General features: G+C 53.4%; 2 protein-coding genes and 1 pseudogene across 2 annotated transcripts in view; 2 read left to right on the top strand and 1 right to left on the bottom strand.

The window, feature by feature from the left end:
* LOC103286589 (stimulated by retinoic acid gene 6 protein-like) overlaps window positions 1-2,477 on the top strand; it is a 31,359-nt gene extending 28,882 nt beyond the window's left edge. Inside the window, exons 16-18 of the mRNA XM_028145988.2 lie at window positions 299-462; window positions 1,220-1,366; window positions 2,268-2,477. Coding sequence (XP_028001789.2) covers window positions 299-462; window positions 1,220-1,366; window positions 2,268-2,416 — 460 coding nt within the window. The 3' untranslated portion in view covers window positions 2,417-2,477. The remainder of the gene's footprint in view (window positions 1-298; window positions 463-1,219; window positions 1,367-2,267) is intronic.
* Window positions 2,478-10,132: 7,655 nt separating this feature from the next.
* CCDC180 (coiled-coil domain containing 180) overlaps window positions 10,133-25,611 on the top strand; it is a 50,010-nt gene continuing 34,531 nt past the window's right edge. Inside the window, exons 1-11 of the mRNA XM_054726887.1 lie at window positions 10,133-10,220; window positions 11,984-12,174; window positions 13,246-13,334; window positions 15,333-15,436; window positions 16,813-16,941; window positions 17,035-17,145; window positions 17,268-17,363; window positions 19,257-19,420; window positions 20,726-20,845; window positions 23,822-23,901; window positions 24,273-24,361. Coding sequence (XP_054582862.1) covers window positions 10,152-10,220; window positions 11,984-12,174; window positions 13,246-13,334; window positions 15,333-15,436; window positions 16,813-16,941; window positions 17,035-17,145; window positions 17,268-17,363; window positions 19,257-19,420; window positions 20,726-20,845; window positions 23,822-23,901; window positions 24,273-24,361 — 1,242 coding nt within the window. The 5' untranslated portion in view covers window positions 10,133-10,151. The remainder of the gene's footprint in view (window positions 10,221-11,983; window positions 12,175-13,245; window positions 13,335-15,332; window positions 15,437-16,812; window positions 16,942-17,034; window positions 17,146-17,267; window positions 17,364-19,256; window positions 19,421-20,725; window positions 20,846-23,821; window positions 23,902-24,272; window positions 24,362-25,611) is intronic.
* LOC129151793 (small nucleolar RNA SNORA48) lies at window positions 23,038-23,182 on the bottom strand (annotated as a pseudogene).

Raw genomic sequence — 25,611 nt, forward strand, 5'->3', positions numbered from 1 at the left:
CGGCCACAGGTTTCTCATTGTTCAGGAAACCTCAGAACCCAAGGGTCCCATCAGACATTGCAGCCGCTACTAGCATTCGTCCTGCCCTGTGCTCAGAGCCCCCTACGTTACAGCTGAGCCAGTCCTCACACCAGCGCTGGGCGGTGCCGACAAGTCAGCTCATACGTACAGCACAAGCTGGCAGCTCGCAGCCCGGAAATGTAGGAGTTGGCCAATGGTCTGGGGCCCCTGAGCCCGCCCGCCTGGCCAGCTTCTCACACTGAAAGGGTGCCGCCCCTCCGCCTGCTTCCATTCGCAGGAAAGTGTTCCACAACTTCAACTACTTCCTGTTCTTCTACAATGTGCTGCTGGGCCTGGGCGCCTGCCTCTCCAGGCTTCTCATCAGCTGCATCCTGGGCACGTGGCTGATCGCCCGCATCGACAGGACCATCATGCAGAACGGCTACGAGGGAGCGGACATGGGTAAGTGGCCAGCCCCACTTCCCACCCCCGACCCTTCACTCCCCACCTCCCACCCGCCACAGCCGCCTTTGGGGGAGGGCTGGACTCGCACTTTTGTAGAAGCCACCTGGAGGTGGGGTACCAGGGGCCTAGGGTTCACGCCTCACTTCTGCTCAGAGCTCATCTTCCCAGGGAGGCTATAAAGCTGAGCAGGAAAAAAAACACAACCCAAAACATTCAGCCCAATGGGGAGAAGGAATGCAGGCTATCGAGTGTCTGCACAGTGGACACAGCTTTGAGGTATAACGGCAGGCAGTGGGAGGTAGCACAATTCTCTCTAAAAGGTTAGGAGGCGAGTTGTGACTGCACAGCTCTGAACATTTTGAGAAAGGACTCATCCCAGAATTACTGGTGGTGTTATTTGGAAACTTACTTAGATAAGAAATTGGTCTGTCCGGTTGAAATACTCCAGAATCAAAACCTTTTCTGTAGAGCAAAAATAGTCTTTGTTCTGTTTCTGGCCCGTGTCCACTCATTCACTCATCTGTTCATTAAAAGGGCCCCAAGCTCCTTTGAGCTTCAAGTTCCACATTAAATGGACGGATTAGAATGTGATCTGTAAGGGCCCTCTCGGCTCTTCATACCCAGTTTTCTAGATTCTCGGCAAAGACATGGGCACCGTTTAGGAGCACGGCGGTGCTGCAGTTATGTCATAAAAAGCGCCCACCGGGCCACCCTGAGATGCGCCCCAGGGCCTGACCTGCCTTCTGGGTTTCAGGGTTCAGTGCATGGGTTGGCATGCTCTACGTGGACCATTATCACACCAACCCCGTGCTCGTCAGCTTCTGTCACATCCTGCTCACAGGCCTGAGGGAGAGGAAGCTGCAGCAGGCCATCAGCTATGGGCACCTGTATCAGTCAGCAGGTGAGTCTCCTCCTGCTTGAGCCTTCCCTGTGCTTAGACACCAGGAAACAAGTGCCCTAAGGGTTTTCTGGGATCCCTGAGATGTCTCAGGTTCCCCTTCCTGCCTGCCTTCCTCCACACGCCATGCCCTGGGAAATCCACTCAGGAGGCCAGGAGGGTTAGCCCCTAGTCGGCCTGGCTGTGGGACCCCTGAGGTCTTATGTCCTTGTCCTTCTAGCTGGCTCCTCCCTGTTCCTCAAAACGAGCTCTAGTTCTGCTGAGTCTCCCCCCCCCCCCCCAATTTGTTTGAGACCCCATGCATATCCCAGCCTTCAGCCAGATGCCCTCCAAGAGGGCATTCAGCCACCAACTCCTGCCCCTCAAGGCTCTGTACTGTCTACTCCCAACTCTCCCACCGTATTCCTCTGCTCTGCCTTCTGCTGGGAAGCCCTAGGTCCATGGTCGGCAAACTGCGGCTCACGAGCCACATGCAGCTCTTTGGCCCCTTGAGTGTGGCTCTTCCACAAAATACCACGGCCTGGGCGAGTCTGTTTTGAAGAAGTGGCGTTAGAAGAAGTTTAAGTTTAAAAAATTTGGCTCTCAAAAGAAATTTCAATCGTTGTGCTGCTGATATTTGGCTCTGTTGACTAATGAGTTTGCCGACCACTGCCCTAGGTAATCTTGTCTTGTCAGCACCGACCTGAACCGCGCTCATCACTGTTCCCAACCCTGCAGATACCCAGCTCTGTGGGATAAATGCATCCTTCCACCCACCCTCATGTCCCCAGGACGCCTGGTCCAGCTCCTTCCTCCCCTTGTATCCCACACCTCACATCTCCCAGGCAGTTTTTCTTACAGCCTCTGAGAAGCACAGAGACAGCTACCTCCGCCCCCCAGTCTACCCACTCTGATTCTATCCTAGGTCCCCGCACCTCGGCGAGGCCCAGGACAAGGTGGCGCCTGCTGCAGACCCTGATCAACAACCCCAGGCTGGTCATGCTCAGAAAGTCAAAACCAGGTCACGGCTCCCAGGAGTTTACCCAGATCCTGCTGACGTGCTCGGAGAGCTGACGTGGCCTCCGCCACCGCTCCTCGCCACGCCAGGATGACTGCGACTGCTGCTGAGACGAGGCCCCGGCTACCCAGCAGCTGCCCCGAGAGCGATGGGACGCCCAGCCACTGTCCACATAGATGGCGCATGGCACTGGCCCCTCAGGATATCATCTGGGCTGAACAATGAAGTCTAATTCACTCCTCTAGTAAAAAGATCAAGAACTAAAGAGAAACTCTGTTGAACAAACTTTGTCCAGTCATCATTTCTACTGCCCATGGTTGGGGGACAGCCTTGGGCAGTTCCATATTGAGACGCACTTAGTGTGACCACAGGGCAGAACTTGGTGTCACGGAAGAAGGTGGTAACATTTCTGTATCTGGATAGTTTAACCGTCTGATAGTTTTTCGCTGGGAGAAAGTACGACCTTAATTCAACAGGTTCCTCACTGCGTCCTCCTTTCCAGGCCTTACCGTGGTGAGAGAGAAGGAAATCCGTGGTCCAGCCTCCCATCTGGTAGGGGGAGCAGGCACACGCTGAGCTCTCCCTGCCGGGACGACTGGGCGTGGGTCACAAAGATGTACAAGTTCTCTCTGGCAAGGGGGATCCCCTGGGAAAGCCACCTGCCTGAGGAGGCAGAGGTGGGTGTGCAGGCATTCTAGGTGGGGGACGATAAGAGCGAAGACGTGGGAGCAGGCGCGTTTGAGGAGGGTGAGCCCTCTGGTGCCTGCAGTGCAGGGCGCGGGGGACTCTTCGACCATCCAAGGAGGCCCAGATGCCACGCTGGAAGCCTGGACATTCCTCTTTGTGCAGAGGGAGGACTTACCCAGATCCTTCACACCCAGGCATGAGGTCTCTGGTGGCCTGGGGTCTGTACAGCCTGACCATTCACAGTGCACATGCCAGGAGGACTCCCAACAGGGTGAGGGAGGTCCCTGTCCACCTCCCAGAGCCCTTGAGCTCCAGGAATCATTACTGAGCACCCACTGTGAACCCAGTCCTGTTGCTAGGTGTTGGCCGGACTTATCTCTTAACTTAATCCCCACAACCGAGCTTTGTCATTCTGCTTTTAGAAACTGGGAAAACGGGCACTCGGGCTGCTGGGATCCCCACACCATCACCTCTGAGTTGTGTGGCATTGGCTAAATTACACTGCCTTTCTGTGCCTCCTTTTCCTCACATAGAAAAGGGCTAATACCTACAACACCCAAAATTATTTGGGGGATAAAGTGAGTTAATACAAACACTCCTAAGCTAGCGCCTGATATACCCTCAACTCCCAATAAATATCTGTCACATGATACTTGGTGGTGATCTGATTAACGTCTGCCCGCCTCACGAAGCGCAGCAGCTCCGTGAAGAAAGGGCCGCCGTGGCCTCCCCTGAGGCAGTTGCCTTGCAGATTACTACTGACTCTCCTCAGGATCTGCACCCACCAGCGCTGGTTGCTCTAGGCCTGTTGGTAGGCTTGCCCCCAGAAGTCACCTTGACGAGTGAGGGAGAGTGTGAGGGCTTTCCATGGCCAAGTACGTGGACCCTTGTCCCGGCAAAGCAGAGCTCATCCATCAGGTCCCAGCCAGGTCTCAGCCACGATGTCCCCGAGAGAGAGGCTGGAGCCCCTAGGGGATTTCTAAGATGTGCAGGGAGGCCGGACATCTTAGTTCAGAGGTAGCTACATGCTTATGGAACGAGGCCCCGCTGTCGTCTGACAAGGTGCATTACACATCTCTCCCCTGACTAGGAAACAAGCAGGAAAAGGAATTCAGAGATCGTGGGCGAGGATCCCCGGGGATTCAAATCTAGAGAAAGGCTGATCATTGGGCCCTTGGGGACTCAGGGGGAAAGGTCCTGCCTGCCCTTAGTTCATTTGCAAATTATCTTCCTCTGGCCTTGTCCCTTCCACACGCAGTGTTCAACCTCTTCACATTTCTTTCCCTACTTAGTGCTGATGCAATTCCAGAGGCGGAACTAGAAAGCCACACGTTCCTAATATTTGGCCAAGAGAAACCTCAGCAAGAGACGAAGAACGTGTCCCCTCTTCCTTCAGCATTGTAGAAAAGAAGCCGCTGTCCTGGGACAGGACGTAGTCCAGGCAAGTGTTATTTTTAAAGTTGCCCAAGTTTCAGTGGTTGTTGCTATGCCTGTAAAGAATTTCAGCCTCTGAATCCCAGGAGTTCTGAGGGGCTGTGGCTGCTCCTGGTTCACGAAAATGAAATGAATGTGTTCTCTGAGGAAGGGGGCCTTCATAGCCAGGGAAGGGGCTGGCCCTTCTCCCTTCTCCCATATACAATACGCTAATGGCCCTGCGAGATATTTTAGTTAAAGGAGGAATGTGAGGATCTGAATCTAATTTAAATTAGCACAGGAAGCCAAAGAACCAAGCCTCAGCTCTCAGCTGTAAAAGAAAGTGGGTTTTAATAATGTTGAGAACAGCACTCTAGGAAGGAATTCTGCCAGTCTGAGAAGAAAACCCTATTGCTAAACCTAGAAGGATCCCTTACCAGGGTGCTGTTCTCAGAATGTCCACAAGAGGGCGAGATGGCAACACCTCCCAGCAAGGAGGAGAACCCTCTAGGACTGTGAATTGGGTGTTCTTTTCCGACTGGATAGAAGAGAGGGATTACCTTGGGGGGCATCCCCCGGGCTCATGGCCCACCTTCACCACCCTGTCCCCTTCACCACCCATTCTGATTCAGGCACTGTGCTGAGTGCTTGCTCAGTCAGTACCCCATTTGTCCCTGCCATGTGAGTGATCATTTAGCATCACCCATTTCACAGAGGAGAAAACGGAGTCCTAGAAAGTGGAGGTGGCCCACCTCAGGCACAGGATTGGTCAGTAGCTGGGATCTGACTCCTCAAGACCACATTTGGCCCAAAGCTTTATGGAGCCCTTGGGATTCAGCCACTGTCAGCCTGAACACTCACCCCTGAGCTCACCAGTGGCCAGTTCCTCTGAGATTGAGTGTTCCATCGGCTGATTAGGACTGGGGCTCCAGCTGGCAGGACAAGTGGTAGCTACAGGACAGAGAAGTACCTGTGAACCAACCAGGAGCCACACCTCAGGTGATCCTCCCAGTGTATTCCCAGTAGCTGCAGTCCAGGTGCCCCAGGATGGCCTTGCAACAAGGTCTGGAGCAGATAAGGGAGCCATGGCCACCAGGGAGAGTCTGTTCCTGCCCTCATCTAACTCCTGCCCAGCCTTACCTCTCATTCTGCTGAGCTGTTCCATGTCCTGGGACCAGGCCCCAGTTCGCTCCTCAGGCTCAGGGTTGTCATGATTTGCAGCCCCCTGCAGCAGCAGATCTCTCTCATTACTTGGTATTCGGGGACAGAGGGAAGGACAGGCTGCCGATAGGGCATGTTGGGGGATGCTGCAGGGGCCTTAGGAGTGAGGAGTGAGGCAGGGAGCCAGTCCTGGGCCTCTGCACACATGGGAACCCTCCTTCCCTCCAATTCCATTCAGGACCTAACTGTTCTCAGGGATGGGTGTGAAGAGCCCCTCTTCCAGCAAGTTGTGCATGATACCAGCCCCTACTTCCCTGTTATCAAACTCTCCCAATAAATGTGAGACGCAGGGGATGGAGCAAGGAGTGTCCTGCCCAGTGGGAGTCCCACTTCCCTCCCCCGCAGTGAGTGCCACAGCTACTTCCCTTACTCTTTTTCTGGAGGTCGATCTGATTCCCTTGGGAGGCAAACAGCCAAAGTCCATCAGAAAGAGCCTCCTAGCGAGTCCCTAACTAGTCCCCCATCGTCACACTCTTTCTCATGTTGTAGTACCACAAGAGCCCTCAAGGGGGCAGGGCACACACAGAAAGCAGGTCTGGGACCTAGGCCGGACTCGGGGCTCCAAAGTTGGGGGGACGTGGGAGCTGAGGCTCTTCTAGCCCAAGTCTTTCTGATGACAGGCGGGGGGGACTGAGGCCGCAGACAGGAAGGGACAACTCGGCAACTTCTGTGCCGCCCGACTTGGAGGAACCCGACATCTCTCTCCACCGTGGGCACCGCCTGAGGGAGAGGCTGAGTCCATCTGGGACAAAGCCTCCTGCACCTTTGCGTTCAGGCAGCTCTGCTGCTTCACCAGCCTGGGGAACTGGGGTGGGTGTCTGTGGGGAGCCTCCGTTCATCCGTCCTCAAGATGGGCATGACGCCCCAGCTCACACAGGCCGCTGAGAGGCTCTCCAGTACAGGGGAGGGAGGGGGCGCTCTCTTCTACCAAGTCTCAGGATCCTGGTGCCCGCTCTCCTGCCCCAGACTAACCTCCAGCTAATCCTCCATCACAGTGTCCAGCGTCACCAGGTCAGTGAGGAACGTGCCAAGGAATAGGATGACACCCTGGGCCACTGGGGTGGGAATGGGGATGAGCCCCAACTTTCAGGTGCTGCCCCGATACCCTCCCCTGAAAACTCCTCACCCATGGGGAGCAGCCTCCCCCCACCCCCCTCCCTCGCCCTCCAAGAACACCAGATTGCTCCTCATCACCACCCAGGGCCTGCTTTTGGCAAATCACAGGATCTGTGGTCCCAGGTCCCGCCCTACCCCCAAATCCACCCTGCACCCAGCTCTCTAGGCCCTCTCCTACCAGTCACTTCTGAGGGAGGGTTCAGGCCCTGTGGCAACAGGAGGCAGGGCTGCCGAGAGGAAGGCCCCCTTTTAAGGCCTCCAGCTGGGAGGGAGGAGCCCCTCTCCTCTGGCCCTGGAGCCCCTCCCCCACAGGCACACGCCCCTGCCCCCGGCTGCTCCTCTTCTGGGCTCTCTAGGGATCATCTCCAGGATAGCTTGGTGGGCTGCTCCTGCCAGGGTCCAGGACAGGGTCACCGAGGCCGTACTCCACCCCATTTCCCGCCAGAACCCCTAATCTTGGGCCCTGGACACCTGACCCAAGTCAGTTGGTACCAGAGCTACTCCATGCGCCAGGCTGCTCCGATTCTAGCACAATCCCAGCTTGAACACTCACCCCGTGCGGCCTTGGGCCTGTGGTCTGACCTCGAGCCTATTTCCTCATCTGGAAAGTGAGACTTCACCTCCCTCACAGGGTTTCCTGAGGACTCTCTGTCACCTCACTGTGGTCATCGCTCTCCCCTTACACCCCCAGGCAGAGTGGGGCCCAAAGCCTGCACATTCCTTTCCTCCCCGAACCTCACCACCACCCTGCCCACGGGATCGGCACCCTTCTTTCAGGTGCCGAGTCAGAGGCCCTGTCCCAGCTGCCTTACCCGCCCAGCCCCACACTAATCCGAGGCCTCTCCTCTGGCCTCTCCGTGTGTAGCTAAGCCCCCAGCCCGGCTGAGCCATGAATGGAAAGGGGTGGGGTGTCTCAGAGCCTGGTTGAGCCCCACTGGGGTCTCTGCCCCCCAGGCTGGGCCCAAGGCCATGCCAAAGGCTTCACCTCCTCAGAACGTTCCCCTGCACAGCTTTCTTGATCCACTCAGGAAGGGGACTCCAGAGGTGCCCTCTCTGACTGACCGGGTCAGGGATGGCCAGGGCACAGAGTATACATGCTTTGTTTCCTCTTTTACATGAAGTTTCTGATTTCTATTCAGAAAGGATCCAATAAGAATCCATCAGTTCCCCAGACTCTTAAAATCCATCTAGGCCCTAGGGCAGTGGTCCGCAAACTCATTAGTCAACAGAACCAAATATCAACAGGACAACGATTGAAATTTCTTTTGAGAGCCGAAAACCGACTTCTGCGCATGGGCCACGAAGTTTCAATCGCACTGTACGTGCGCGCCCGCACGTGGTGTTTTGTGGAAGAGCCACCCTCAAGGGGCCAAAGAGCCGCATGTGGCTCACGAGCCGCAGTTTGCCGACCACTGTCCTAGGGCATATATCATTGCCAACTAGACACCCGGGTGGAATTGATTAGCAGTGACTGCTACAGGGACAGAGGGGAGAGTCGGAGAATGCACACACGTCTGTCCCTGGTCCAGCCATTTAGACCCGAGTCAGGTAGCCCATTTGTCCTCCTGGCCAGTGGGATTCCCCTGCAGTACCCGGCCTGGTGCAGGCAGGTTGCCCGGCCCGTGGAGATGCAGTGAGGACAGGAGGAGCAGCAAAGGCATGGCTTCCAGAGGACAGGTCCCTGCTGAGGTCAATCCAGGTTGAATAAAGTTAGCAAGGCACACCTGCCCTTCAGGAAGCACCTTCAGCAGGTGCTCTGACTGCCATTGACAGCAAGGAATGTACAAGCACGCTCAGAGAGAGGAGAGGCGGTGGGGTGGGGAAGGTGGGGTGGGAGGCCAGGCTCCGTGGATGGGGTGCTTGTCACTCACTGGCAGTGGACTGGAAGTACGGGCGGGTTTGGGATGAGAGGAGGAGAGGAGGACGGGCAGGGGCAGATGCCGGCAGAGTGAGGAGTTAGCGGAACCAGAGGTGGGGCCTCCGTGGTCACCTCGGAGCTGTGGGCGAGGGCCTTGTGAGCGGAGAGTGGGTGGGTCAGAGCTGTACTGTAGGAGGGGCGTGTGGCAGTGGTGGGTTGGATGAATGAACTCGAAGAATTGTCAAATTAGCCTTTTTATTATAACTCCATTCAAGCCCGGAGGCCTAAATTTTGAGCCTTTCAGCCTCTTCTAAAAGGAGGAAGAGGTGCTCTCGCTTAGAGAGGCTTCCACTTCTGACCTGCAGCCAAGCCCCGCGGGCAGAGGCTGGTTTTAGGCAAGGTGAAGACAGATCTTCTTGGCCATCATGAAGGACTCGGCGCTGCTTGCACTTCCTGTCTCCCACTAGTTCCCAGAACATTTAGTGTGCTGCTCTGGACCCGCCCGACAGCCCCGAGGTACCCCCTGCACAGAGGAAACACCGCCACGGTGATAGGGGTTGACTAAGCGTTTCACGGCTCCACCAGGTTCGCTCCCAGCGCAAGGGCAGCCCCTCCCCGCGAGGAAAGGGAGTGAGGGCGGGGCCCGCGGGACGCCCGCCCTCCGCGTCGCCTTGGAGACCAAGTGCGTCCTGTTCCTTCCGAGGTAGCGCAGGCCCTGGCTGACCTGGGGGGTGCTTTCTGAAGTTGGGGTGAGGCCGCGCCCCGGGCTCCGACCTCTCTCCACTCGGCCGGCCCGGCTCGGGTGGGATGTCCAGGGCTGCCCACCCCGCTCGGTGGGCTGGGGAGGGGGGTGGGCTGGGGCTGGACCGGGGCCTGCTGGATCTTCTCAGCACGTGTAGGAGCCTAGCGTCAGGCTGCTCCCCTTTCAGCTTCCCCCTCCCTGTGTCCACTGCGGGGGGCGGGGAGTGGGGGTGGGGGTGGGGAGTGGGATGGGGGCGTTGGGCTGGGGGTGAGGAGGGGCCGTTCGGGGGAGACCGAGTTCAGCGCCAGGTTGGGAGTTCAAGGTCGGGTTGAAATCCCATCTGACACCTTGGACACGTTGGCTTTTCCCAAAAGAGCTTGGGAGAGTGGAGCATCAAACAATAAACATTTATCCTTCTTCACCCCAAAGTCCCTCAGGGATTTGGGTCCTGCGCCTGGGGAGCCAGGCTTCTCTGTGAGTCCAGCTCTTGCCTGAGGTTTGTCTTTTGGCTTCTTCGCCCCCTCCCTTCTTTTGGTTTAGAAACGCTGAGGCTGGAGAGGGGGCCCCTGCTTCCTCCCAGTCAGCTCCATCTGTGGGGTCCCGCCCCATCTGTGGTGTCATGTCCTCTGGAGAGAACTTGTCCTTGGCAGGGGTGGAGGCTCTGTCTCTCAACCTCAGGTCTTAATGAGAGCCAACCCCATCGTGATTCTTGGACATCTGCTTTCCTGCAGGGGCGGTCCAGCCAGCGGCCAAGATGTCCTCGGTGGGGAAGGCGACCCAGGTTCCCAGTGGGAAAGTCTACCAGCAGATCTTCGATGCTGAGGTAGGCCTGTCTCCCCTCTTCCTGCTCCTCAAACTTTGTTCTGTTCCCCACACTTTCCTCTCCTTCTCTCCAAAACTTCCCTCCCTCTGAAGTCTTCCTTGCCTGGTAATCTAATGAAATAAGGGCTTGGAAAATTGCTTTAACTTAAAAAATAATTCTTATTAGTTCTTAAAGTATAAGAATATAAAATTAAAGTGTCTATTCTTGAAAATCAGAAAATTTAAATGAAAAACTTTAAATTACTCAGAAATAGTCAGAATTAACCATTGGATGCCCTTTTTCCTATGAACAAAAAACAATTCTAATTTTTCTGTTTAAAAACTGTGTTTGAGCCCAGGCCGGCATGGCTCAGTGGTTGAGCGTCGACCTATGAACCAGAGAAGGTCACAGTTTGATGCCTGGTCAGGGCACATGCCCGGGTTGGGGGCTCAATCCCCAGTGTGGGGCGTGCAGAAGGCAGCCAATCGATGATTCTCTCTCACCATTGATATTTCTCTTTTCCTCTCCCTCCCTCTCTGAAATCAATAAAATTATATTTAATTTCAAAATCAGTAAGTCAATAAATAATAAAAACTGGGTTTGATTTTTACACTAGTGTTTTGAAACCTGCTTTTCCCTGTTAACAGTATTTCACAGACCTTTCCCATGTCAGTAGGTATTCATATACTTCGTGACATTTAGTGGCTGCTTGTAATGTACTAAAGTAACATAGGTATTGGAATTGCCTTGTCATCTATAAAAAAAACTGTGCAGACAAAACGAATCTTAAAAGAAACACGCAGACTTGAACACTTCCTTTCGAGTTCTGTACTGCTTATTTAGAAGGGATTTGCATTCCTACTCTGAACCCTAAAAAATGTTCTCTATAGAAGGCTTGGAAATTATGAAAGGATAAAGAGACCAAAGAAACAAATGATCCTTACTCACATGATCCTGCTCCCCGGAAGCAGGACAACGTTCTTAATGTTTGGCATATGTTCTGTACGTTTCAGAGACTCCCGTCCCACCAGAATGTTTGGTCATTTTTCTATGCATTTAAAATGTTGAGATCATACACTATCAGTAGGTTATAATTTATCTTTTTTTAAATATATTTTTATTGATTTCAGAGAGGAAGGGAGAGGGAGAGGTTGAAACATCAATGATGAGAATCATTGATTGGCTGCCTCCTGCACACACCACACTGGGGATTGAGCCTGCAACCCCGGCATGTGCCCTGACCAGGAATCAAACCGTGACCTCCTGGTTCATAGGTCGATGCTCAACCACTAAGCCATGCCGGGCAGGCTTAATTTATCTTTTAACTGATATGTTTTATAGCATATCATATCATATACTATGTCATATCATATGTCACAAAAAATCCTAAGTCTCATTTTTAATAAATGCCTAACATTCCATTGAAGGGACCTACAATGTCCCCTCAACCAATCCCCTATTATTATTGGACAGTTCCTTTTTTCCAATTCCTTGTGATTATAAAAATGCTGGTCTTGGTCTTCATTAAAATTTCTTAAACGATGTCTTCCTGGAAGTGGCTGAATGGCTGTTATAGGGAGCGGAGAACCCTTCTGTATGATGTGTGCCCTACCTGGGGTTGGAGGCTCTACTGGGGTTGGAGGCCCTACTGGGTTGGAGGCCTTCCTGCAAAGCCCCTTCCTACTGGCAGGTTCCCACTGGATCTCCCAAGCCTGCGCAGTCAGCCTGAGGGTGCTGGGAAGTCTGTGCTCTGACCCCTCCCCCAACTGGATCTTTGGATGCAGGTGCAGCTGGTCCACTCCCTGGTGACCTCCAGGAAGCGAGATGGGGAGAGTTCCACGGTCCTGAAGAACACCAGCAAGCCCTTGATGAAGAAGGTGGATATTCCTGAAGGGGAGATGTTGTCCCCTCGGCAGCACAAGTGGATGCACAGCCTACCCAATGACTGGGTCACGGAAAACCCTGTTTTCTACAGGTAGGTCCTGCCGTCCAGGCCGCATGCCCACACACTGGGGGTGCATCAGAGCCTTCGAAAACTCAAAAAGAGCTCACACAAGATGAGTGCTAGGTAGGGAGGTAATAACACCTGCTTTTTAGGACTGTGTGCTTTTCCCTTTCTTCCCTCTCCCCCCAAATTATTGCTTAAGTGCCAAGGGCCAGGCATTGGGCATGGGGATCCCACCCTCCTGAAATTTGAGGCCTCTACAGTTAATAAATAAGCTGGTCTCCCCAAAGGTGGGAAGGCTCTGACACAGAGGATGGTGGTGGGACAGAAGTCCAGAAAGCTCTCTGGAGAGGGGCCTCAGCTGAGCCCAGAGGATGAGGGAAGGGAAGCATGGGCAAGGCTCTGAGGCCGGATGGGCTCGGTCCACTGCTGAAGGCTGAAGAAGTCAGTGGCCTGGGGAGAGGAAGAAGAGGCTGGCAGAGGCTTGCATGCCACAGTCGGTATTTTGGACATTACTGAAGTGAGCAGCTGATTTTTATTATTAAGGCCTTCTGGGTGCCACATGCAGAATCTAGGGAGCTGCAAGAAGAGGCAGGCAGGAGGCCACAGCAGTCCATTTAAGCTTGGTGGGACCTCAAGAGGGAGAGTAGGGCATGTCAGGTATATTTTGGAGGCAGAACCCATGGACCAGGTGCTGGATTGGATCTGAGGAGTCCTAGGTCTCTGGCCTGAGCTCCTGGATGGACAGCTGAGGTGCCATTTCCTGAGATGGGAGCCGATGGGTTTGGAGCAGAGAGATCAGGGGTTCCTTCTGAACTTCCAAGTTCAGAAGCTGAACTTGAGATTCCTGAGCAGAGGATTTCAGCTCCCTGAGCTCGGACTCCTTAAGTGGGAAAAAAGGAAAGGTAAGCCAGGGTTGCATCTTCCTTTGGGGAACTTGGAAGAATGTGGCAGAAGCTGGGCTTCCATTTTGCTCTTCAAGTTCCCTGCAAGCCACCCTCTCAGGGCTGGGACTCTGGGACCTGGAGTCAGTCCTCCTCCAGAGCTGCCCTGAGAGTGAGGGGGTTGGGGTTTTATTGTTCCTTTCTGCTTCTTCCTCAGGGAAAATAAAATAGCTGAGAAGAAAAAAGCTCAAGAGAGTGAGAGCACCATCGCTGCCCGGGAAGTCCGGGGCCTCATGGATACCATCGGTGAGCCTCCGATCAGCCAGTGAGGGCAGGCGGGGCATGGGCCCCAGAGAGCCCCTGGGGACCTCCTAGGAACTTAATGTTGAGGAGTCCTAGGTCTCTGGCCTGAGCTGGATGGACAGTTGAGGTGCCATTTCCTGAGATGGGAGCCAATGGGTTTGGAGCAGAGAGATCAGGGGTTCCTTCTCTCACACTGTGTAGAGCTCCCACTCTGGCTTCTCCCCTGAACCATCTCCCCTGAACCTACTCCCCTGGGCCTTCTCCCCTGGGCCTTCTCCCCTGAACCTACTCCCCTGGGCCTTCTTCCCTGAGCCTTCTCCCCTGAACCTTCTCCCCTGGGCCTTCTCCCCTGAACCTTCTCCCCTGAACCTTCTCCCCTGAACCTTCTCCCCTGAGCCTTCTCCCCTGAACCTTCTCCCCTGGGCCTTCTCCCCTGAACCTTCTCCCCTGAGCCTTCTCCCCTGGGCCTTCTCCCCTGAACCTACTCCCCTGGGCCTTCTCCCCTGAACCTTCTCCCCTGAACCTTCTCCCTTGAGCCTTCTCCCCTGAACCTTCTCCCCTGGGCCTTCTCCCTGGGCCTTCTCCCTGGGCCTTCTCCCCTGGGCCTTCTCCCCTGAACCTTCTCCCCTGAGCCTTCTCCCCTGAGCCTTCTCCCCTGGGCCTTCTCCCCTGAACCTACTTCCCTGGGCCTTCTCCCCTGAGCCTTCTCCCCTGAACCTTCTCCCCTGAACCTTCTCCCCTGAACCTTCTCCCCTGAACCTTCTCCCCTGAACCTTCTCCCCTGAACCTACTCCCCTGGGCCTTCTCCCCTGGGCCTTCTCCCCTGAACCTTCTCCCCTGGGCCTTCTCCCCTGGGCCTTCTCCCCTGGGCCTTCTCCCCTGAACCTTCTCCCCTGGGCCTTCTCCCCTGGGCCTTCTCCCCTGGGCCCTCTCACCTGAGCCTTCTCCCCTGGGCCTTCTCCCCTGAGCCTTCTCCCAGTGCAGGGAGCTGGCGGAGGAGGAAGGAACTTCCTGCACTGTCACTATTTACTAATGAAAACCAGTTGGTAATGGATGATGCTGGCTTTACTGTGATTTCACAAGAGAATTTCTCACTCCACATTTTCTTTCTTCCTACCACATACTTAATTGACTTTATCTCAATAATAAGGGTCTTTTTCTTTTCTTTCTTTCTTTTAATATATCTTTATTGATTTCAGAGAGGAAGGGAGAGGGAAAGAGAGATAGAAACATCACTGATGAGAGAGAATCATTGATTGGCTGCCTCCTGCACGTCCCCCACTGGGGAATCAAGCCCGCAACTCAGGCATGTGCCCTTGACCAGAATCGAACCTGGGACCCTTCAGTCCACAGGCTAATGCTCTATCCACTGAGCCAAACCAGCCAGGGCAGAGGGGTCTTTTTATTTATGATTATAAATGTAATACCTGCTCTATGGAAAAACAGAGAAAGGAGATAAGTAAAAACTCCCCCTCTACAATAGCACCCCTTCTCCTCCCAAGAGTGCCTACCCCCATGAAACAGGTGATGTTCAGCTTCCACATAGGTTCAGGGGACAGCAGAGCCGAGTGAGATGGCAGACCCTGCTCAGCCACTGACTGCCTTTGTTCTTTAACCCCAAGCCCGAGTGTCCTCGCTTGTAAAATAAGACCAATAGGTAATTGAGGTAGAACAATAGCTGGCACATGTAAGTGTTGTTATTTTTACTTTTGTATATATTTCCTTCTATAAAATTAATTTTAAAAGACATAATGGGCCCCGTTCTATACATACCATTTTGGAACTTTCTGTCAGCATTTAACTGCATATGTGAGGCTTTATTTCCTATAACACTTACGGATCACCTCCTCTTCCCTCTTTTTCCTCAAACCACTGCTGGCATGGTTTCAGGCTGCATCCCCTGAGCCAGGGTACTGTGTGCCTTGCTGCCTTTTCCTGGGAGCCTTCCCCTTGCCTGGGAGCTCTGAGGACAGCCTCACCACCTCTGTTGTTCTCCCCCAGTTCCTGAGAGGGTCAGCACCGTCACCTTCCAGGGGGACTATAAGAGGAAGAGCTACGAGAACGCTCTGATGAGTTTTAAGGAGGAGATCGCTCAGATTGGGATGGTGAGAACCTTTGCTTTTGCTCCCCTTCTATCCTTGGGCCTCCGAAGGCAGGTTGGTCCCTGCCCCCAACCTCCCTTTCCCCCTAGCTCCCAGGTTCTCAGTGGTCCACCGTAGTGTGGACAGAACCATAGTAGACATGTCTGAGTGCTTGTTATCACCTACATCAGGTTCTGTCATTACTCCCATGTGATGGGTGAGCCCAGGAAGTCTTGTCTAAATTGGCCTTTTTTTTTTTTTTTAAAGATCACTATTTTTTTTAAATATATTTTATTGATTTTTTACAGAGAGGAAGAGAGAGGGATAGAGAGCCAGAAACATCGATGAGAGAGAAACATCAATCAGCTGCCTCTTGCACACCCCCTACTGGGGATGTGCCCGCAACCAAGGTACATGCCTTGACCGGAATCGAACCCGGGACCCTTGAGTCTGCAGGCCGATGCTCTATCCACTGAGCCAAACCGGTTTCGGCTAAATTGGCCTTTAAGGGGCCAAGTGGAAACTGGACTCCAGGTCTGGTGCCAAAGCCGAGTCTTATAGCCTTTGATCTCCCCGCTTAATCCTATGCATGGGGCCCAGCTCATCACTTTGTCAATATGCCCCAACTGGGCATGAGCTCTGTGGCTTTGGTCACACAACATAACTGAGCCTTAGTCCCCTCTGAAGTAAACCTGGAGTTCTTTATGGACCACTTTCCCTTTCCTTCCTTCCTTCCTTCCTTCCTTCCTTCCTTCCTTCCTTTCTTTCTTTCTTTCTTTCTTTCTTTCTTTCTATCTTTCTTGTTGTAGTTAATCCTCACTTGAGGACACTTTTTTATTGCTTTTTAGAAACAGTGGAAGGGGGGCGGGAGAGAGAGAGATTCATGTGAGAGAGACATGTCAATTGGTTGCCTCCTGAACCCACCACAAGCAGAGCCGGGGATAAAACATGCAACCCAGGTATGTGCCCTTGACCGGGAATCCAACCCACAACCCTTCGGTGCGTGGGCCGACACTTTAACCACTGAGCAAGACCAGCCAGGGCTTATGGCCTTCTTTTTAATTAAAAAAAAATTTTTTTTTGGCCTTCTTTAATGAATATTTGTTGAGTCCCAACCATAGGCCTGGCCAAATGTCAGCACCTCCTTGCCAGGCTGTGGTGAGGACCAAGTGAGTCTGAGGACAAGCTCTCCGCTTAGCATAGAGCATGTGCCTTGAATGGCGGCTGCCCCCGTGCTCTAGCTGTGAGCTGATTAGTGAGTCTTCACTCCTTAGGTCTGGGTAAGAATTATTACTTTTGAAACAGGACCTCGGCCAATTCTTCCTCATTACAGATTGGGGGGCTTCCTCCTGCCTTGAGGCTATTGATGCTGTAGCCATCGCCCTCCTGGCCTGTTTTAGGAAATGGAACCTCTCATCTTGGAGCCAGGAGCACTTCTTTTAAAAAAGCTGGCTGAGTTTAACGAAAACATCAACTGCCTCTTCAAAGTAGTGGAAAATGACACAAACCTGGAAGACTACGACATCCAAGTAGGGGCCCCTGGTGGGCTGGCCGGCCCCATCCCCATCCTTCTTCCCTCCCTGCCCTTGTCCTCCCAGCCTCACCCAAACTTCTCGGCACAGATCCTGATGGAGCTGTGGGATCAGGTGGCCCAGAGGTTCCTGCTCCAGAAGCAGGGGATTAAGGAGCTGGATGAGACACTGACCTCGCTCGAGTTCTCCCGGGCAGATAGAGTGAGTCGGCCCGCCAGTGGATGGGCTCTTGGTGGCTTCCACTGGTATGAGGCATCATCTGTTTCCTTTCAGTTCTCCAGGACGAGCGAGAGTCACTAACTATGGCGCCTTGTCGTTTCCAGATAAAAAGCGTGTTGAAGAAATACGTGCTGATCATAGAGAAAACCTCCTACCTCATGCAGCCCGACGTGTACAGGCTGATAAATAGAGAAGCCATGGTGAGTGGTTTTCACGTGCCCCAGAGCCAGGCGCCTCAGAAATGAGGGACTTCTCACAGGTAGCATTTCCAGGTAACTCCGTGACCACTTAGGTTCAGAACCAGAATCTTAGTTAAGTATTTTCAATGGGACTCTTTCTAAAGTACAATTTCATGCTTCCCTGCTGTCTTCATCTCCGTCTACCTAACGCAGCGTCATCATGTCGAGCACTGACGATTTCACAGGTGCCTGCTGGGCCACGTCTCAGCCACCGCGTGCCGTACAGCAGGGGCCACGCTGTGGGGCATTGTCTCGCAGCTGTCACAGTCGCGGGGGTTTGGTGCCCTCATGAGTGATGCCCACCTGCTCTGTTGGTCTAGTTTTCCTGGTGGTTCTTGTCTCTCGTCCCGCGGAACCATGCCTGCCCCCTGGCTTTGTTCCCACTGCTTCCCTGTCCACAACCCCAGCCTTCCCGGCTGCTTTCTGTGGGAGTAAAAATACAAGAAATCCTAGGTTGTTTTTGAGGCCTCTCCAGTCAGTTAAGTCTGGCTCCTCTGCCGCACAAAAGGATGCTTCTTTTGGCTTCTCCGAGGCGCGTTTTGCCTGCAGGTCCTCGCAGAGAGATGGGCAGCCAGATGATGGCGAAGGGAGTACAGCATTCAGAAACACAGGTGGGCTGAGCCCAGGTCTGTGCCTGGGGTCTTGAGCAAATCACAGGCAGGGAGCGAGCACGGACGTCTCTCTCCACTGCCCAGGCATGAAATAACTCAGCTCCTGTACCTGGAGCTCCCTGTCCGTAAAATGGGGATAATAATACCTACCCCGCCTCCCCCTCCAGCACTTGCTGGGAGGGTGACAACAGAGGGGCTCAGCAACGGCAGCTCTCATTTTGAGACAAGCAAGAGTTCCTAACTTTTATCCATTTGATCCATTAGGGGAGTCAGAGTTAGCAATGTCCTGGTTTTGTTTCACTGTCTGACTTCCCGAGGTTTATTTTACTCGTTATAACACTGGCACATGCTACTTGTTCTGTGTGCATTTATCTCATTGGATTTCGAGAATTCCCTGTGCTGTGCATAACTTCACGTCACGGCTGCAGACTGGGAGGTTCAGGAGACACTTACCAATGCATCAAGCCTCAGCTTCCAATGACAAGTGTTGCAGGAAGTTCTACTCACTGCGCTTGGCAGGCCCTCGCCCCCAGCCCAGGGAAGTGCCTGGAGGGTTCTAGGAAATGTGTGGAGGCCCTTTTGGATGCTGTCCTCCCTGGGGGGATAGGAGAGGCTGCTCGCAATGCAGGGGGCAGGGATGTAAGAGGCAGAGCAGTACCACACAATGAAGAACTCTCCCACTGCCGTGCCAAGCGTGCCCGGGAGAGGACCCTGGGAGGACTGCCGACGAAGGTCCTCGCTCTGGCCCCCTTTGGTAACTGGATCCCGGTTCTCAGCATGGCCATATGTGGCTGGTCCCTGATGGCATGAGCACTCTGCTTTTGGAACAAATTTATTAAAAAAACAAAACAGAAAACAGTCAAACACTGAGAGCCTGCTGGCATGCTTCACTCCAGTGAGCCAAAATCGGTGTCTTTAATCAACAGTCAGAGGTGGCTTTGGAGCTGGGTTGAAGCTCACATGATCGCGGTTCATGGTTAAGCCTTCGGGAAAGACTCTGGTCACTTCCATGGCTACTGGGCCCCGGGCAGCTTCTTGGAGTGCCCAGTGACCCCTCAGGACTCCTCAGACACCACCACCACCCCGCTGCTTGGCCACGGCCTCACTGGGCCCCCTCCCCACCCCCTCAGCCCGCACCTCACCTGGTCCCTCTCCAGCCTCCCATCACCCTGTCCAACTGAGCCCTGTTCTGACCTTCAAGAGCCGCCCAACCCACCTAGAGCCTGCCTGCCTGTGACCACAGGTCATAAACCAAGCCCTGCTGGGCAACCGGAGGGCCATCGCGCAGCTGTTTGTCAATCTGATGGAGGCCACGCTGAAGCAGGAGCTCGAGAGCCGCCGCCGCTGGCAGAGCCTGGTTGATGGCTGGAAAGCTATCAAGAAGGATATCCTGATGCAGAGCCTGAGGTCAGTGGCTGCCCCGCTCACCTGGCCGGCCGGCATGGGCAGTGGGGAGGCATTCTCCTTCCCTTTTTTGCCGTTGCTTTAAAATGCTGCTGTTTTCTGGTGGTAAATGTAATATGCGCTATTGTTTTAAAAGATAAAATAGATAAAAGCATAAAGAAGAACTTGAAAATCACCACGAATCCCTCGCCGCAGTGAGAAGCACAGCTGGTGCTTTGGTGTATTTTCTCCCCGGCGTTTTGAGACCCACGCTGCGTGTGTAGATTTGCATTTTATTTTCCTCACAAGCGTTTTCTGAGAGCAGTACAAACTGGCAGCGTTAGTCTGGTTATCTGCCCACTTTCCACTCTTTACTCTTCCACGTGGCCTTGCGTGAGTGGGGACACGGCTTCGATGTGTCCCACTCGGATGGCAGATTTCACCTAGGGGAGGGAAGGTCAAGTGAAGGCCCGTCTCCACGCTTCCTCTGCCAGGTGGCACTTTTGTTAATACTGACACAAGTGTCCTGGGCCTTTGGGCCAACAAACAAGGCATTCTTTTGCTAAGAAAGGGATGCCTTGAGCCAGGATGTCTGAGGACACCAGAGTGTCCGTCCGTGTGTGCTGTGGGTCCGGAGGTGTACATCTGCGCTTCCAGATGGGAGCACCAGAGTCGGACACTGAGGATGAAGGAACGTGTGCTGAGGCCTGGCTCCACCTGTACTTTCCCTGTGACCTTGGTCTAGCACTTGACCACTTGGAGCCTTTCTCTCCTTGGGCAAAGCGGGCACGGTGAACTGGTGACAGGTCAGTGATGTTCAGCAAGACGCTGCATGAAAAGAGTCAGCTCTGGACCTGGGAGGTTGTTAACAAATGTCGGTAATCATCAACAGTGATGGCAGAAGCTGACATTCACTGGGCACTTCCCATGAGTCAGGCCCGGCACTAAGGGCGTTGCTTGCAATATCCGGCTGGGTCTTGATCATCATCAGCTCCATTACAGAAGAGGAACCTGCGATTCCGAGTGGAGGGTAGTGACTTGCCCAAGGCCACAGAGCTGGCAGGCAGCAGGCAGGTGCCTCACCCGGATCTGAGCCTGCTGGTCTCATGCTCTTAGCACCAGAGTCTCACCGACAGGGCCTTGGTTCTAATCTCCCCTCCGCGCCCCGCTCCTTTCCTCAGTGTCCCAGAGGCCCAAGGTGGGGAGGAAGGGGCTGGGAGTGGAGGAAGGGTGCTGGAGTTCTTACCATGGTTCTCATCCCTTTTCTCCCAACCACTTTGCCCCCACCCCATCTTTTCTCCATGGTGCCAATGTGTCTGGATTACCCAGTGAGTTCATGGCCAGTGAGAGGATCCAGAATCCTTTAGCCGTGAAGAAGGAGCTGGAGAACATGCTGAAGAAACAGAAAACCCTGCAGGGAAAGCGGCTGAGGCATATCTGCACCATCTGGTACAGCGGGACGGGTCCCTGGGGAGGGGTGCCCCTGGGCATCCACAGGGGAGGCAGGCCCAGTCCCCAGCGCAGACCTTTCTCCTGAGGCATCCTCCAGACTAGGCCACCATCTCTTGGTCTCTGGGTCTGGGCCCGCACTCTGCATTGTTACAGCCCCAGTGGCAGCAGTGAACATGGTATGTTTGCTGCAGACAGAAGTTTAATGGGGCTGAACCCAAGAGGTTGGAAGGAGTCAATGGCCAGGGGGGAGGTGGGGAGACAGTGAGGGGAGAGAGGGTCAGGTTAAGGGGTTGGACTTGATCCTGAGAGCAGTGGGGAGCAGACTGGCCCCATCAGCTTTGCAGTTTGGAGAGGTCTGTGGCTGGAGGCTGGGAGGTCAGTGAGGAGACTTTGCTATCAGACAGGGGACCTGTTAGAGGCTGTGGGCACCTCCCTCAGGTCCGGGTCCACCTAGCTCTAATCCCATAATAAGCTGTTTAGGGGGAGGTACACTGCATGTTCTAGACCCTGGAAGCCCACTGGAAACTCCCAGCAGCAGGATGGAGCCTGTGTGGGGCTGATTCCCAGGGCCCCCAGAGGGAGTTATCCAAAGTCCAGGGAGAATCCCCATGAATGTTCTTAGATCCAATAAGCATATGTGTATATAATTTAAAAATGTTTTTTAAATGTTTTTGATGATTTTAGAGAGAGGAAGGGGGAGTGCAAGAGAGAGATCAATCAGGATGCCTCCCGCACGCCCCCTACTGGAGATTGAGCCCAAAACCTGGGCATGTGCCCTGACCATTAATGGAACTGGTGACCTTTCGGTGCAGGGATGACGCTCAACGAACTGAGCCACACCGGTCAAAGCTAAACATAATTTTTAAATTACATTTGTATTTTTAAAAATATATTTTTATTGATTTCAGAGAGGAAGGAAGAGGGAGAGAGAGATAGAAACATCAATGATGAGAGAGATCATTGATTGGCTGCCTCCTGCACACCCCCTACTGGGGATTGAGCCGCAACTCAGGCATGTGCCCTTAATTGGAATCGAAGCCGGGACCCTTCAGTCCACAGGCTGACACGTTTGTATTTTGGAGTAATGTTAGATTTACGGGAAAGTTACAAAGATAGTCCACAGAATTCCTGTCTATCCCTCCCCCAGTTTCCCTCATGTCACCATCTTGTTACCCCTGGACATTTGTCAAAACTAAGAAGCTAAACGTTGATGCATTCCCAGTAACTAAACATCAGCCTTCTTTGGATTTACTTGTTTTTCCACTAATGTCCTTTTTCTGTTCTAGGACCCAATCCAGGATGCCACACTGCATTTAGTGTGATGTTTAGGCTTGATATTATTCTGTATACCAGTGGTTCTCAACCTTTTTAATGCCGCGACCCTTTAATACAGTTCCTCATGTTGTGGTGACCCCCAACCATAAAATTATTTTTGTTGCTACTTCATAACTGTAATTTTGCTACTGTTAATGAATCATAATGTAAATATCTGTGTTTTCCGATGGTCTTAGGCTCTACAGCGGTCGCGACGACCCACAGGTTGAGAACCGCTGCTGTATACACTCTCATACCTACCTTTTGCTCTTTACTGCCCCACCATAGGTAGTGTGCCAAGACTATCCCGGGTTACATGTCTTGTCCTGACATAATCATTAATAGCATCTCCCGCTTTCACTGTAAAAAATGTCCTGGTTTGGACAATAAATGTTATGGCCCCTCTAGCCATACGCATCTTTCCAAGTCATTAAACACCACCCAAAACTTAGTGGCTTAAAACAACAACCACTTCTTGTTTCTCATGACGCTGTGGGCCGGTGAGGCGGTTCCCCTGGCCGGCCGGGGCTCGCTTGGCTGGAGCTTGATGGTCTAGGATGGCCTCACTCCCAGGCCCGGAGCCTCTCTCCACTTGCTCCCTCAGCTTCCAGGAGGCTATTCCAGGCTCAAGGGCTTGGTGACGGTGGTACAGGAGTCCCTGCAACAAGGGAGGGCAGGGAAATGTTCCAGCCTTTCCCCGCCTCTGCTGTGTCCTTTTTGCTCAAGTCCCATTGGCAGAGCCCAGATCCAGGGGGGAAGAAATAGACTCCACCTCCTCATGGGAGGAGCTAATTATATTTGGCCATTTTTCAATCTGCCACACTTCTATATATATATATATATATATATATATATATATATATATATATATATTTTTATGTGCCTCAGGCATGAAACAGCTCTGGCCACCGACACAGGCATCAAGCTAGGATGAACTAAGGACTGTACATCTGCTTTGCCTCTGATTGATATAAGAGCAACATCACCAATCAGATGTCTCCTTGCCCATTGCCAGGGGGTTAAAAAATATATTTTTTATTGATTTCAGAGAGGAAGGGAGAGGGGGAGAGAGATGGAAACGTCAATGATGAGAGAGAATCTTTGATCAGCTGCCTCCTGCATGCCCCCTACTGGGGATCGAGCCTACCACCCAGGCATGTGCCCTTGATCAAAATCGAACCCAGGACCCTTAGTCTGCAGGCCAACGCTCTATCCACTGAGCCAAACCAGCTAGCTGCACACTTTTTTAATGACTTCACAAGAGGGTTCATTGTGCTTTACTTGGACAATTCCCTATTGTTGAACTTGAAGGTTGTGATTTTTGTGTGTTTGTAAACAGTAATGTTAAGCGACCGTCTTAATGCATAACTTTGTATGCATTTCATATTGTTATCTCAGATTAGGTTCCCAAAAGTGGTTTCCTTGCTCAAGTGAGGTAAGCTGTTTGTTTGTTTGTTTTCCATTAGGAAAATTCGGTTTTATTTTCTAAGTAAGAGTCTCGTTCATATGAATTACTTTTTCATGAGGTATGTGCTTGGCAGCAGGAAACCCCGACAAGTCACAGACAGTGCTCCGGAGCATGCTCCCTGCAGATCCACCCATTTCCGTAAGTGGAGGTTCTATTCAGGCCTGGCTTACTTGTCCTGTCTTCCTTCCCAGTGACCTTCTGCCCCCCAACTACAGCAAAGCTCAGCTGGATGAATGGTATTCTTCTCTGGACTCCCTGAATAACAGCTTTGGTGAGTGGGGTTTGCGGGATTTCCCTCGGGTCTCTCCCGAACGCTGTTCAAGTAGTAGCTTCGTAGCAACTTCAGCTGTCAGTCATTTATCCGAGAGTTCCGTATAAACTCAGGAGCGGGTGGCAAGGCCCTCCTGGGGGAAATGGGATGGGTGTGAAGGGAAGCAGAAGTTCTGAGGGCTCATAGGGGACCACCAGGCCCTTGCCCGGCAGAGCCAGGGGAGCCAGGATAATTTGGGTGAGCTCTGTAGTCCTGATTCAGGCATTTTCCCGGGGAGAAGACGCTTCCCTTAGAGAAAGGGGAACTCCTCTTTCTATCTCCCCTCTTCCTTCTGGAAGAGCAGCTGACATGTTTTGTTTCTGCCCGTGGAGACACCTACCACTCGGACTGCATGATGCAGCTCCGCGTACAGTATGAGAACACCTGGCAGGAGTGCCTGGAATACGTGCAGAAGTGCAAGGTGGGTGTCCCTCCCTGCGGGCCCGAGGAGAGGCTCGCCGGCTCGGCCTGCTGTCCCCTCCCTGGCCCGCCCTGCCTCTCTCCAACCCGGACCCCCTGCTTTCCTTTCTCGCAGGCCCCAGGCCCTCACTGGCTATGGGTATTCTGAAGCTCTTGCCTCGGCCTGGACCCTGAGCTCCCCAGTTATTCCCACCTGTCCCTCAGGCTGTAGCCCAACATGAATGATCACCTCCAGGAAGCCTTCCCGGATCTCTCGGGCAAAGTGATATACTCCCTGGGCACCCCAGACCTCACACCCTTGACACTCCGTGTCACAGCACTTGACATTGTTTATCCCGCGGAGGGCGTATGGGGGTATTTCCAGTGCTTCCCTTCGGTGAGCAGCGCTGCCACTGCCATCACACCCACTTGCTCTTCACCATGCCCACCTCTGTCAGACGGTGAGCCGGCGAGTTCACCCACAAACCCCTTCAATGACAGTGCCTGGCTTTGTGGGGTGCAAGGAAATGTTTTGTCACAATGGTCTCTCCCTGCCTCCTCAGTAAAACTGTTTAAATTAAAAAAAAGAAAAAGCTCACAAAAAAGCCAATCATTGTGAGGACGGTCTAGCCTGCCGGCTGTGGCAGTAGGAGTCCCCAGGCTCTGAGGGCCCCACCTGCTGCCCCCAGGAAGCTCCTGCTGCTCCACCCCTCACATGTCTGTCCAGCTTCTGCTCAGCCACCAGGACTCTGAGGTGAGCAGAGCGCCTCACAGAGCGGCGCACTGCCCGGGTGCTGCTCTTTCTGTGGCCTGTGCCACCCACTGGCAGACCCTGTCATTGAATCCTGCCCGGTGTTGCAGAGTGGGCATTGCCAGTCCCACATGGAGATGAGGAGACCAATGTGTGAAAGGCCTCGGGGCTGCCCAAGCCCACAGGGCTCTGCCATTTGCTCTGTGGCCTTAGGGACAGCCAGGTGCTTCCCAGTCAAACCTCAGAAGTAAAGCCTGTGTCCTCTGAGGGCCCCTGCCCCGGCTCTCCCCTCCCTTTCCCCACTGCCGCCCAGGACTTCCCCCAGAGCTCGATAGGCCTTGACCCTGAGGGCTGACACCTGTGCCCATTGTCACTGTCCCTTGCCCGCCGCAGGGGATGAGTGCTGAAGTCGTCCCATATCCTAAGAGTGCATTAAGCTTGACAGAGGACACTTGGTATTCCGATTCAGCGGCACTGGAAGCATTTAACTGCAGACAAATTTTTAATTTGGGGAGGTTAGT

This window comes from Eptesicus fuscus, chromosome 15 (genome assembly GCF_027574615.1).
Source record: "Eptesicus fuscus isolate TK198812 chromosome 15, DD_ASM_mEF_20220401, whole genome shotgun sequence".
Lineage (NCBI taxonomy): Eukaryota > Metazoa > Chordata > Mammalia > Chiroptera > Vespertilionidae > Eptesicus > Eptesicus fuscus.